At 37.8% G+C, this 14,546-nt stretch overlaps 1 protein-coding gene across 4 annotated transcripts in view; it reads right to left on the bottom strand.

Annotated features, from left to right (window-relative positions):
- TDRD3 (tudor domain containing 3) overlaps positions 1-14,546 on the bottom strand; it is a 246,058-nt gene that overhangs the window by 85,862 nt on the left and 145,650 nt on the right. For all 4 annotated transcript variants that reach the window (XM_049853409.1, XM_049853408.1, XM_049853410.1 and 1 more), the window contains 2 exons: positions 9,248-9,404; positions 8,398-8,523 (listed from right to left, as the gene is read on the bottom strand). In XM_049853409.1, coding sequence (XP_049709366.1) covers positions 8,398-8,523; positions 9,248-9,404 — 283 coding nt within the window. The remainder of the gene's footprint in view (positions 1-8,397; positions 8,524-9,247; positions 9,405-14,546) is intronic.

Raw genomic sequence — 14,546 nt, 5'->3', positions numbered from 1 at the left:
ATTATTCTGGGTAATAAAACTAAACGAAATCCTCAGAAAACTTATATGGATACAAATAATTGAAGCACAGAAGTTGCATTATTCAACTAAATTAGAAACAAAAATCTGAAGACTCAAAATACATAACTGAATCAGAATTACTTCCTTGCAATATCAGTGTTCTCTGTAACAGTTCTGTACAATGATGCTAAAGATATGAACGTAAATAAAATTTATAAGATCATAACTCTTCATTAGCTATCCAGAAGGCATTTAACCACTGAACACTACGAAGACTCCATTGTCAAAAGCTTTCTAGGTTTTCCCTACAAAAATGCTCAACATTTTTTCCCATCAATGAAGAGTTAATTTTGGAACATAAGACATGGAACAATGACCAAAGGAAGGCCAAAGTAGAGATTCAATGTTACAAAGGTAAAAGTGTATTATGGGCTTTAATTTCAATTAAAACACACACACACACACAATACTAAATCATAAAAGAAGCATAAAAACAATTGCATAGTTTACCCCAACCGTTTTTTTTTTTTTTTACTATTAACCAGTTCACCTAGAATACTGTATCTATGAGGGTGAACCAAGAGAACATAAAAGACATCGACAAGCACAATAATTGTCTGTCTATATAAAACAAAATAAAAACAAAAAAATAAACAGTTGCCATTGAGCCGATTCCAACTCATGGGGACCCCATGTGTTACAGAAACACTCCATAGGGTTTTCTTGGCTATAATCTTTACAGATCAGATCACCAGTCCTTTCTTCCATGACATCACTGAGTGGGTTCAACTATCAACCTTTAGGTTAGTAGTTGCCTGCAAACCATTTGTACCACTCCGGGACCTTCTGTCTACTTACGTACACATATCAATTTACTGTTTAGCCATTTGTGCCCATGTATGTTATCATCACCAAAAATGATGTCAACGCCATTAAAGAGAAAGTTTAGGATTAGAAAAGTTGCCACTGACCAAATCAGCTTCTGGTCAGACAAAAATTTACAACAGTGAAATAGCAAATCAGCAGTGCTTTCAAGTCTGATTGAAGTATGCAGTAGCCATTGAAAACAACTGACTGGTCTTATTTTGGAATATAACTTTGAAATAAAAGACTTTTATTATTACAGATTACAATAACGCCAAATCATGTCTTACCACTATATTCATGATAGCTTCTTCTAAGCCCTTATATTCTGCTGTTCAGCACTGTTTCAGTTTACACCAAGTAAATGATAAAATCCTTTTTAACACTATTCTTACCACTCTTTAATTTGTGGTGTGTTCTCTTTCACAAACTAAATAGTAAGCTTCTTTGGGGTGAGAGCTACAATATCTACCTATTGTCTTGAATTTTGAGAATAAAGGATTTTGTTGTATTTTGTATCCCTAACACTTGTCACATGACCTAGTACACACAAATACAAAATAAAATTCTACATTTAAGGAATGAAGAATTCCCTACAATACGTCCAATTGAGTTGCTGTTGTGCGCCGTATCGAGTCAATTCTGACTCACAGTGACCCTACAGGACAGAGTAGAACTGTCCCATATGGTTTCCTAGGTTGAGAATCTTAATCCTTATCAGTAACAAGAACCAATGGTACTTGTCATGGATTGAATTTGTTCCCCCAAAATATCTGTCAACTTGACTAGGTCATGATTCCCAGTATTGTATCACTGTCTACCATTTTGATATCTGATGTGATTTCCTTATATGTTGTAAATCCTATCACTATGATGTTAATGAGATGGATCAGCAAGGCAGTTATATTGATGAGATATACAAGATTAGACAGTGTCTTAAGCCAATCTCTTTTGAGATATAAAAGAGAGAAGCAAACAGAGAGACATGGGGGCCTCACACCACCAAGAAAGCAGCGCCTGGAGCAGAGCGCATCCTTTGGACCTGAGGTTCCTCCACTGAGGTGCTCCCAGACCAAGGGAAGATTGATGACAAGGACCTTCCTCCAGAGCCAACAGAGAGAGAAAGCCTTGTCCTGGAGCTGACACCCTGAATTTGGACTTGTAGGCTACCAAACTGTAAGAGAATAAATTTCTCTTTATTAAAGCCATCCACTTGTGGTATTTCTGTTATAGCAGCAGTAGATGACAAAAACTGAAGGAAGGAGCCCAAGCTGCACTAAGGGTGCTGGCGACAAACATGGAATATAACCTATGACCTTTATAAATTTATGAATTCAGGAAACTGTAAATATTTGAACAAGCTCTGAAATTTTCTCCAAATCCAGAGTTACATGTTCCTGTGATTAACATACAGTAGAAACTAATACCCCTTTCAACTTACATTAGAATTTTCTGCCATACTTGGTAGCCATTATTCTCAGAGAAGCAAAATTTTTATTCTTCCCTCAAAGTACTTTATGGTATGGTCTTCCTTGTAGGAATACAGATATTAACCAGCTAGTAAGACTATTATTCAGATTTACGCACCAACCACTAATGCCAAAGATGAAGAAATTGAAGATTTTTACCAACTTCCATAGTCTGAAATTGATCAAACATGAAATCAAGATACATTGATATTTACTGATGATTGGAATGCAGAAGTTGGAAACAAAGAAGAAGGATTAGCTGTAGGGACATATGGCCTTGGTGACAGAGAAACGATGCTGGAGATCTCATAATAGAATTTTGCAAGACCAACAACTTATTCATTGAAAACACCTTTTTTCAGCAACATAAATGGCAACTATACATGTGGATCTCACCAGATGAAAAATACAGGAATCAAATTGCCTACATTTGTGGAAAGAGATGATGGAAAAGCTCAATATCATCAGTCAGAACAAGGCCAGGCGCTGACTGAGGAACAGACTGTAAACTGCTCATATGCAAGTTCAAGCTGAAGCTGAAGAAAATCAAAACAAGTCCATGAGAGCCAAAGTATGACTCTGAGTATATCCCACCTGAATTTTGAGACCATCTAAAGAATAGATTTGACGCACTGAACACTAATGAACAAAGACCAGACAAGTTGTGGGATAACATTAAGGACACTCACATGAACAAAAAAATAAGACTAAAATGGATGCCAGAAGAGACTCAGAAACTTGATCTTAAACACAGAGTAGTCAAGGCAAACAGAAGAAACAATGAAGTAAAAGACCTAAACAGATTTCAAACAAAGTTCAAGAAGACATTTTATTAACACGATATTCTGTATTTACAAACATATTCTAATTTTCTGTTCCTCAGAAGTAAACCTGTCTAACAGTGATGTTAGGGTTTGAGTGTAGTATTCAGATACTTGGTGTCATGAATTGAATTCTGTCCCCAAAACACATGTGTCAACTTGGTTAGGCCACGATTCTCAGTATTGTGTGATTATCCACCATTCTGTCATTTGATGACATCTTCCTATGTGTTGTAAATTCTATCACTGTGATGGATTACTGGCAGTTATTTTGAGATCTACAAGACTAGACAGTGTCCTAAGCCAATCTCTTTTGAAATATAAAAGAAAGACATGACCAGTGAGAAGGGGGGACCTCACACCACCAAGAAAGCAGTGCCAGGAGCAGAGTGCATTCTTTGGACCCAGGGTTCCAGTGTGAAGCTCCTAGTCCACGGGAAGACTGATGACAAGGGCCTTCCTCCAGAGCCGACAGAGAAAGCCTTCACCTGGAGCTCATGCCCTGAATTTGGACTACTAGACTATGAGAAAATAAATTTCTCTTTGTTAAAGCCATCCACTTGTGGTATTTCTGTTATAGCAGCACTATATGATCAAGAAAGAATTTGGTACAGGGAGAGGGGTGCTGCTCTAAAAGATACCTAAAATGTGGAAGCAGTTTTGAAACTGTGAATGGATAGAAGACTCAGAAGGAAATGAGGAGAGCTGTTACACTAGAGATGACACAGACAGCAAGAAGCAGCAGCAGAGGACCGGCAGCAGCAGAGGGCCAGCAGTGGCAGAGAAAAGGCAGCAGCAGAACCAGGAGACCACTGCGAGACAGCGTTGGAGCTGACCCATGGAGTGACAGAGCTGAGTGCCTATGTACAGGAGGCTTCCTGGTGGAGTGGGGTGCCTCTGAGCACTTATCAATGGAGCTAGACTTGCCGACCCACAGAACAAGAGAGCTGAGTGCTTTCCAGACAAAGTTTACTGGCAGAGTGAGATGACTCCAGGCACTTACTGGTAGAGCTACAGAGCTTTCAAACACTTGCCCGAGCAGGGGAGATGTGGGCATGAGGCCCGAGGGCCGAGAGGCCAAGGTACCAGGAAGCAAAAGCTGAAGAGACAAGGAACGAAGGAAGCCAAGCTACCTCAGTCTCAAAAGGTATGGCCTCAACCACTTGGGTTTCAAAGGGTGGAGCTGTGGCCTCTGGTGTTTCTAAGGGTGGAGTCACCACTCAGACAGCCTAGGAGAATGGTGCACTTTAAGCCCAGGGAGCAGAGTTGCCATCCCAGTGGGACTAGAAGGCTGAGCTGAAGCCCAGGGTTGAGGGGTCTCCACTCAGAATCTGGAAAGTGTGGCCAATACCTAGAGTCTGGAGGACAGGGCCATTGTGCAAATTGTCTCAGAAAACAGAGGATTATTTTCAAAGCCTTGAGAGCTAATGTCATGTATTCTGTCATCTTGCTTGGTGCTGGTTATGCCATTTTTCCCTCCAATTTCTCCTGTTTGTAATGGAAATATCTACACTGTGGCTATTGTACCACTTTGGAAGCAGATAACTTATATTCTAGATTTCACAGATGAAATTTTTGGATTTTGGTCTTGGAGTTGATTTAAGACTCTTACGATGGTATGATGGGGTGAATTATGTTTTACATGTGGCAAGGACATGAATTTTTGGGGGCCAAAAAAAAAATTTTTTTATTTTTTTTTAAAAGGGTAGGATGTCATGGATTGAATTGTGTCCCCAAAAAATACGTGTCAACTTGGTTAGGCCATGATGCCCAGTATTGTGTGATTGTCTGTCATTTCGTCACTTGATGAGATTTTTCTATGTGTTGTAAATCCTATCACTATGATGGCTTAACAGCAGTTGAGATCTATAAGACTAGATGATGAGATCTACAAGACTAGATAGGGTCTTAAGCCAATCTCTCTTGACATATAAAAGAAAGAAGTATGCAGAGAGACAGGGGGACCTCATACCACCAAGAAAGCAGTGCCAGGAGCAGAGCGCATCCTTTGGACCCAGGGTTCCTGAGCAAAGAAGCTCCTAGTCCAGGGGAAGATTGATGATAAGGGCCTCCAGAGCCGACAGAGGAAGCCTTTCCTTGGCGCTGATGCCCTGAATTTGGACTTTCAGCCTACTAGACTGTAAGAAAATAAATTTCTCTTTGTTAAAGCCATCCACTTGTGGTATTTCTGTTATCCCACACCACCACAGCAGCACTAAATGACTGAGACACTTGGTTAATGTGTTCAGCTGCTAACCAAAAGGCTGGAGGTTTATGTTCACTCAGAGATGCCTCAGAAGAAAGGCATGGTGATATAATTCCGAAAAATCAGTCACTGAAACCCTACAGAATACAGCTCTACTCCAACACACATGGGGCTACGAATCAGAATTGACTAGACAGCAACAGGTTACTTGTATTCAGATAATTAACTTTGATATCTTTTTCCGAGTGCAATGCTAATATTACTTCATCTTGTTGGTATACGATACATCTTGTGAGAACTGAAGCATTGTAGGCACATTAAAAAAACCAAAAAACCCACTGCTGTCAAGTCAATTTCAACTCATAGCAACCCTACAGGACAGAGTAGAACTGCCCCGTAGAGTTTCCAAGGTGCCTGGAGGATTCAAACTGCAGACCTTTTGGTTAGCAGCTGTACCACTTAACTACTACTACATGCATAGGTCATAGTAAAGTTCCCATTCTCATTTCAACTTCATCATGATTTAGGACACATTACAGCAGTCTAAAGCAAATGTAGGAGGACAGGAGGATAAAGGAAATGAAAGGAGCTCTGATAGGATAGTACAAGAAGCAGCTGTGACACGAATATCAAGGGGCCCAGAAGAAAAGATTTTAGAAGTTATCATTGTATTCAAGTAATTTTATTCAAGTATTGTCTTGTTTAAAGTACACTATCTATCCCTTTTACGATAAGTCCTATGAGGGTAGGGTGCGTGTCTGTATCAGTCAACGATGTAAACCCAATGCCCAGCACAGTACCTGTCACATATAAACTTGTTGGCATGGAGTCGATTCCAACTCATAGCAACCCTGTAGTACAGAGTAGAACTGCCCCATAGGAATTCCAAGGATCAGCCGGTGGACTCAAACTGCCGACCTTTTAGTTAGCAGCTGAGTTCTTAACCACTGTACCACCAGGGCTCCACACAGGAGTCAATAAACACTTGTTAAATGAAGAAATACATAAGTGAATGAGAAGCCATTAGGAAACCCATGGTGAATGGAGAATAAACAGTAAGGTGTCTGCCACTATGATGGGTAATTTTAGGGCCCTTGAGGGGTAAAGAGGTGGACAGCAGGGAATAGGGTAAAGAACACACAAAAAGGGATCCCATAAGAAACTGAGCTTGTAAGTTAGGTACATCCCTTAATTCTGTCATATTTCTAGTAAGGTAAAATTAAGATGGTGATAAAAATCAAAAACTTCAGAAATTGTGATGCAGACCAATGGACATATCAGAAAACAAAAGATATATGAATATACAAATGAGATGTTCTATTGAATTCAAAGACTGGTTTAGCAGATGAGACACAGGAGCTTGTTTTCATGCATGGTATGCAGAATTCTAAGATGGTTCCCAAGAGTTCCGCTTACTAGTATACATGGCCCTGTGTTCTCCCCATTTTGTGAGGGTGGGCCAGACCTGTGTCTATGATGGGACTTCACTCCCACGATCAGGCTATGTTATATGGCAAAGGTGAAGGGTTACGCAGATGTAATTAAGGTTTCTAATCAGTTGGCTTTAAGATAATCAAAAGGGAGATTTTGCTGGATAGTCCTGACCTTTTCAGCTGAGCCCTTTAAAAGAGGGCCTAAGGTTCAGTGTCAGGAAGAAGTCAAAGAGACTTAAAGAAGCAGCAGAGACCATCTTGCTGATCTTAAAGATGCTGAAAATTGCCTATGGAGGAGACTGTGTGGCAAAGACCTGAGGGCAGCCTCTAGTTGCTGCGACCAATTTCTTGGCAACATACAACCTGAAAATTGGGACTTCAGTGCTGTGACCAGAAGAAACTGAATTCTGCCAACAACTGGTGGGCTTCGAAGAGGCCCTGGAGCCTCAGGTGAGATCACAGCCCCAACTGAAGCCTTGATTTCGCCAGTCAGTTCCTGAGCAGAAGATCCAACTAAACTCCTGACCCATAAAAAATATGAGATGATAAATCTTCACTGTTCTAAGCCACTAAATTTGTGGTAATTTTTTACAGAGCAATAGAAAAGTAATAAAACATGTTTTACAACCTGGAAAATATCGATCTTCATGTTACTGCTTACAAATCTCATCTACCTCAAACATTTGTTTTCTGAAACAATACAGTGGCTTTTTATATAATTTACAAAACAAGCTTCAATTTTCATGAACTCTGAACACCTCAAATTTGTTATAAAAGCATTTTACCTCTGAATTTATTTGGTTTTTTTCAAAATATACCTGAAAGAGAAAACTGAATGTAAAAGTATATTTGCCTCATCTTTTGCAATCATATAAAAAAATAATTTGCTATTTTAGGAAGTATTTACAATTTACTATGTTCTATCCCTGATGGCATAGTGGTTAAAAGCTTAGCTGCTAACCAAAACGTCAGCAGTTCAAATCCACTAGCTATTCCTTGGGAACCCAATGGGGCAGCTCTACTCTGTCCTAATGAGTTGGAATCAACTCGATGGCAACAGGTTTGGTTTTGGGGGTTTTTTTTATGCTTAGAAAAAAAAGATATGTACATATTTAACACATTTATTTCTCTTTTCAGTATCATGTCATACTAAGAAGAAATACATCACATTATGGGAATATATCCACTCGCCATGTGACTATTTCCATATAATATGTGATATGTTAAGAAGAGATAAAACCTTCACATTCAAAATAAGTTATATAACTTTTCATATATCTTATATAGTAATAAATATTCAAATACAGTAATCTGTTTTCATAGGTAATCTATAATCCCGATAAGAGTAAAGTTGGGGGAAATAGTTTGGTGACATTACCCATCATGTATTTAGGGAGCAAGACAGCCTGTCATTAATATTTTCAGAATTTAACCATTAAAACTTTCTTCTGTGTTTTTGTGCAATAAATTTATAATTGAATACGTTTATAAACAAACACCCAGAATGCAGGTTCACACTATCACTTGCTTTATTAAACCTTTTTTTATATAATTTCAAATAAGGTTTGAACTTAAAAGAAAAAAAAAAATGTAAGTTCACCTACCTTCCACATTCAAAGTTCCCATTTTAGACTCTAAGAAATCAAATAATGTGCTTGGTGCTGATGGCCTTGCACTTCCCAGGTCTTCTTCATCTTCAGATCTTACTCGTCCCCTGCCTTTTCCTTTACCTTAAGATTTAAAACAAAACATACATATTGTATATGTAAGAACAAAGGGCGAAAATACACTGAAACATAATCAGCAATCATTTTAAGTAGGATTTTGTATATACATTGTTTCAGATATTTTTGTATATTCTATGTCTTTTATAATAAAAAGGTTTCCAAATGATTATAGTAAAGTACCTTTAATCTTCTAAGTGATCTATACAGAAAGTTGAATTTGTTCATGTAAATTGGTTTTTAAGGAAAAAAAGCATTCATCCACAACTTTTTTCTGCAATTACCAATTTTTTTTTAAGGAAAATACGAGATTGGGACTTAAAAAAAAAAAAAAAAATAATACGTTTGACCAAGCAATGATTACAGAATGACAGATATTAAGTATAAGTTATGTTCTTGTTAATTTTTAGACGTTTACTGAAGGTTCACTTACATATACAATTGGCATACTTTTAGAAATAATTAACAGAACTAGGTAGTTTACATTTCCTGAAATCCTCAAAACAACCTTGTGAAGTAAGTCACCATTAGAACCACTTTATAGAAAAGGAAGACAATGAGACTCAGAGCAACTTGCGCAGGTCTTTGTGGTTCCAAAACGGGTGCTTCTGCCATAATACAACAATATTAAATAAATTTATAGCCCTCACAGCAATAACTTCCAACATCTGTCTATAAAACATAGTCCTCTGAAAAGCTAACAATACTGACACACTGCTTAATATGATACCTCTCAGAGGTGGACCCGTAACAGGTTTCTGCTTATTGCTATTAAGAAGTACATTCAATGCAGCTTCTAAGTTGTTGCCATTATCCATAAGAGCTTGCCGAGACGCTTCCTTACTGAAGCCCATTTCTGTTATATGCTTCAGAGCCTTCTCATCAACCTGTAAGGAGGGAAAAGAAAAGCTATGCTAATTGATGGCCCATAAATAATGCAAGCATAACTTTTTAACTATATATTGTCTTTTAACTAAAAATTACAACTTATGCTTATGGAAGAGATGTCATACTAATACAACATTCATTTGCCGCTTTTTCACACAATAGTGAAAGAAGAATCTTCATACGTGTGGTTGTGCCTTGAGTATGCTCTGACTGCTCAAGTTCTACTGTAAGTGCAAAAAATACATGAATTGTCAGAATAAAGCCTTTGAAAATAATATAGGCAGTGGGGAGAAAATTACCCAATGAAAAATTTTCAAGGTTGATATTTCTCCATCCTGGAAAGGAAATGTTGTAATTTATACAGCATCTCTCCAAAAATACAAAGTATAAGTTGAAGCTAACCAAACGGTACCACCTCTGTAGATTGCGCTGCTTCTTTACTTCCCATCACTTCAGTGTTCTGCTCTATATTTCATAGCGATCATTTGTATAATGCTTTCACAGCCTGCACCCCAAATAAGGAAGTCCGCTTTACAGATGCCAGAATGCAAAATCTCCTGGAAAAATCTAGGCCTAAGCAGAATTCAAGAACCCCTTTAATAACACAAAAATAGCCCCATGAAGAAATTTCTTGGAAACCACAGCCAGCTGAGAAAGACGTATCCTTAACTTTTGTGTATGTAAGAGTCAGCGCAGACAGGGTTAGGGTAGCATGTGCAGGGCATGCATGCTGCGACTGCCCGCTCTAAAGGCTGGGCAGACACTGATAAAGGAGAGCACTTTTCCCAAGCCCTGACTGTTTTAGAGTCCTTCTCAACAAAGGAGCTACTATCAATTGACCAAAGCTGGACCGTAAGGAAAAATCTATTTACCATACCTGCTGTAGATATGCTAAAGAAAATATAAGAAGGCCTGGACATCAAAACTATAATTCATCCTTCCTACTGAAAACTTACTATGAACATATAAAAATAACCAAGCCTTCCAAAAGCCTTTCCTTCTCCCATTTATCTCCCAAATAAATATCTAATTATGAGTATGGCCCCTACATAGAACTTGACCTACGAATACTTTTACTGATCAATTAATACTCAGCCTGTCTCTTGGTATAACTTATTTTGCCTTTCACGTTGACCTCATATGCACTTAACCAAACTCTTAGTCTGCCCAATTTCTACGTTTAGTCGAGCCTTTTCCTTCCTCAGATATTGTTACCTGGGAAGCTTTTAAATTTCCAAATGTAATCCCACTTTGTTTCTTAATATATCTATACATATATATTATGTATTATACACATATACATACACAATAAATATAATTCATACACATATAAATATAAAAGACATAAAAACAGATATCATAACAAAAATAACAGTAGTTCTCCCTGATTACTGGAAATAGAGGTGATTTTTATCTTGGTTCATTTACCTTTGTTTTCTAAATGAGTATGTACCATTTTTAAATATATAAAAAAATTAAAAATTATAAAGTTTATTTTTAAATTCCCAATATGTCAAACGAAACTTTAATAGAAGTTCCTAAAGGATTCCAAATTAGCTTCTTCGAGCAAGCAAATGATCAACAAATACCTAGTATACATGTGAATGGAAAGCTTTAGTCTCGGCTGTCAAGGAAAATTTCTGAGTGACTTCAAAAGGAGAAAGATGAAAGGGCAAAGCTAGCGACCAGAAAAATGTACAGAGGGGGGTTTTCTGGTTCACTTTAGATACAGTAATCCCTCTATTACAAAATATCGTATTATACTCAAAGGTGAGATATGACTGAAAAGACATTCTCCCGCCATCGTACGGCTTACTTCACTAGGAATAAAGAAGCACAACACTTGCTAAGGTATTTACTCTAATTAATTACACATACATTGCTCTGAGGGTGGAATAAAAATGTAACCATTCATCCCTCCCTTTGGCATCTCTCTTCTCCAAACCCCTTTCCCTTTTCTTTAAGCAACTATATTCAAAAAGGAAAACATCTCCCAGTACAAAGTTTCTATAGAGCTTTTAATCTAGGTTCCATACAAAACAAGACTGCTTTCTAGAAAACCTCAAACCAAATGAAACAAAATGCTGAATGTTGCGTGAACATGTCAATGCATAATTTTTCCAAGACCTATGACCACAGCTTTTATCACCTTCTCAAAAACACTTAAGAATCACTGGTCCATTGGAAACACTTTGAAACTTGATTTTAGCTCTCTCATCAACAAATTGTAGTACGGGCTTACTCAAATTAATATTCATATTAATATAAGATACCATAAAATCTTAGATGCAATTTAAATACTACTGGTCAAGGCAATAAAGAATAATTTGTAATTTTTAGTAATGTTATCTATCATGTCTTTGGCAAGTTTTTTATTCCACTGACAAAAAGGAAGAAAAAAATAAATAAAAACCTGTAACATATGGAGAATAAGCTGAGCTGAACTGTCATACTACGTTAGGGGAAAACAAGAGAAAAAGATTGGTTCAGGGTCATACACAGCATCTGTAAGCATTATGCTTATAAGATCTGCTTTGTCGAGGTGTAATATACTAATGCTTAAGAGATAGCAGTGCACCTATACTTTTATAACATTAAAAAAGAAGAAAAAAGATACTAGTGCAAAGTACCTGTTGCCGCTGAGTCAATTCTGACTTACAGTGACACTACAGGATAGAGCAGAAATGCTCCATAGGGTTTCCGAGGTGTTGGTGAAGCATACTGAATATACCATGGACTGCCAGAAGAAGGAACAAATCTGTCTTGGAAGAAGTACAGCCAGAATGCTCCTTAGAAGTAAGGATGGGGAGACTTCGTCTCATGTACTTTGGACATGTTATCAGAAGGGACCAGTCCGTGGAGAAGGACATCATGTTAGGTAAAACGAGAGGGTCAGTGAAAAAGAGAAAGACCGTTGCCTAGATGGATTAACACTGACTGCAGCAATGGGCCCAAGCATAACAACGATCGTGAGGATGGCGCAGGAGGCACCACCAGTGTCTTGTTCTGTTGTACACAGAGTTGCTATAGTCAGAATTGACTCAAAGCCACCTAACAAGAAACAACAATCATTACAGAAGCAGGCTGCCACATCTTTCTTCCTTGGAGCAGCTGGGGGGTTCCTATCGCCAGCCTTTCTGTTAGCAGCCCAGCATTTAACCTCTGTGCCCCCAGGGCTATGAGAGTAGCTAAAAAGTATCACCTTATCTTAGTGACGTCTGCATATGTTGCTAGAGGCTGGCTGCCAGCACAAGGGGTTTAAATCATCATGTTAATTTCTTGAAGAGGAGATGGCTTTGCTTCAGATCAGGGATGAGGGACTCAGGTTTGATAAAACTCTCAGGGCTTAAAGTTAAATTTGTGCCATTGATCATATTCTGTACAGTATTTATAAAAAACACCACCAGCCACTGCAGGATCTTAGCTATATCAAATGTTTCTATAATTCTACTGTAACACTACTGTCATATTTGAGGCAGGAATGATTTTATTACAGTTGAACCTCCAACCTATAGTGGAATAAGAGAGATATCTCCTATTCCTGTCTAATCTATTTGTACCTGGGTGGTGCAAATGGCTCCCTTAAGCTACTAACTAAAAGGTTGGTAGGTCTAGTCCAATCAGAGATGCCACAAAAGAGAGTCCTGGCAATCTACTTTCAAAAGATTACAGCTATTGAAAACTCTATGGAGCACAGTTCTGCTCTGAAACACAGGGGGTTGCCATGGGTCAATGGTAGCTTTCATGGTTTGGGTTGTTGTTTTTTTTTCCCTATATTTATCTTATATTTAAATAACTGGATTTTACTAATATATTAACATGACAATCAACCCACTATAGTAAATAAAGGGAAAAATTGTTAAGTGCTTGTACGGATTTTATTTAGCCTTTAATTATAAAAAATTTCAAATATGTACAAAGTAAACAGAACAGTACAATGAACTCATTACCCTGCTTTAATGATTATCCACATATTTCACCTATACTTCCACCTACTTCCTCACATTCCAGTATTATTTTTTACAGTTCTTTACTTTAGATTAAATTTACACATGTTGAAACGCACTTACCTTAGCTACGTAATTCCACAAATGGTTACACCTTGTAACCCACACCTCTACCATGATGCAGAACCTCACCTTCTCTACAGAAACTTCCCTTGTGAACCTTCCAGCCAATTCTTGGACCCGCCCGACCACTGATCTAATTTTTTTCACTACAGATTAGTTTTGGCTGATCTGGAACTTTGCATCACTAAAATCATGGAGTACCTGCTCTTGTGTCTGACTTCTTTCAAGAGGAATGTCTTTCAGATTCACCCTGCCTATATCAGTTCCATTGTTTTTATTGATGAATAAAACTCCATTGTATGAATTCTCCATTATCCTACTGACAAACACTTAGAAACAGACTTGCTGGGTCAAAGGACAGATGTATGTTTAACTTTATAAGAGACAGTCAAGCCTTTAACAAAGTGAGTGTACTATTTATCATATACATCCCTACCAGCAATATATGAGTTTCCATTGTTTCCCAGTCTTGCCAAAGTTGTGTGTCCTTGGTCTTTTATTTTTATATAATCCATTTTATTTTTTGTTATTGTTGAGGACACAAACAGCAGAACATCCGCCAATTCAACAATTTCTGCATGTGCAATTCAGTGACACTGATTACATTCTTTGAGTTATACAACCACTCTCCCCCTTCTTTTCCAAGTTGTTCCTCCTCCATTAACGTAAACTCACAGCCACCTAAGGTTCCTATCTAAACTTTCAAGTTGGTGTTTTCAATTTGATCCCATATAAATGGATCTTAAAAAAGCACAGTACTCAAGACAGCTATTCTTCACTAGTTAAGTTAAACTATTGTTTGGTTTTAAGAAGACTTCAGGGGATATTTTTGGTTTAAGGTTTAAAGACTATCTCAGGGCAATACTTTCAGGGGTCATCCAGCATCAACAGCCCCAGAAATCAGGATTCCATGACAAGTTGAAATTCTGTTTTGCATTTCCTCATTTGATCAGGATTCTTCTACAAAATCTTCTATCAAAAATGTTCAGTAACGGTAATCTGGCACCATCAGTTTTTCTGATTGCATTGCAAAGGAGGCAGTTGGACATAGAGGCAGTTAGCTACACGTTC

The sequence above is a fragment of the Elephas maximus genome, chromosome 14 (genome assembly GCF_024166365.1).
Source record: "Elephas maximus indicus isolate mEleMax1 chromosome 14, mEleMax1 primary haplotype, whole genome shotgun sequence".
NCBI classification, from domain to species: domain Eukaryota; kingdom Metazoa; phylum Chordata; class Mammalia; order Proboscidea; family Elephantidae; genus Elephas; species Elephas maximus.
This window is presented reverse-complemented; position numbering and strand designations above follow the sequence as displayed.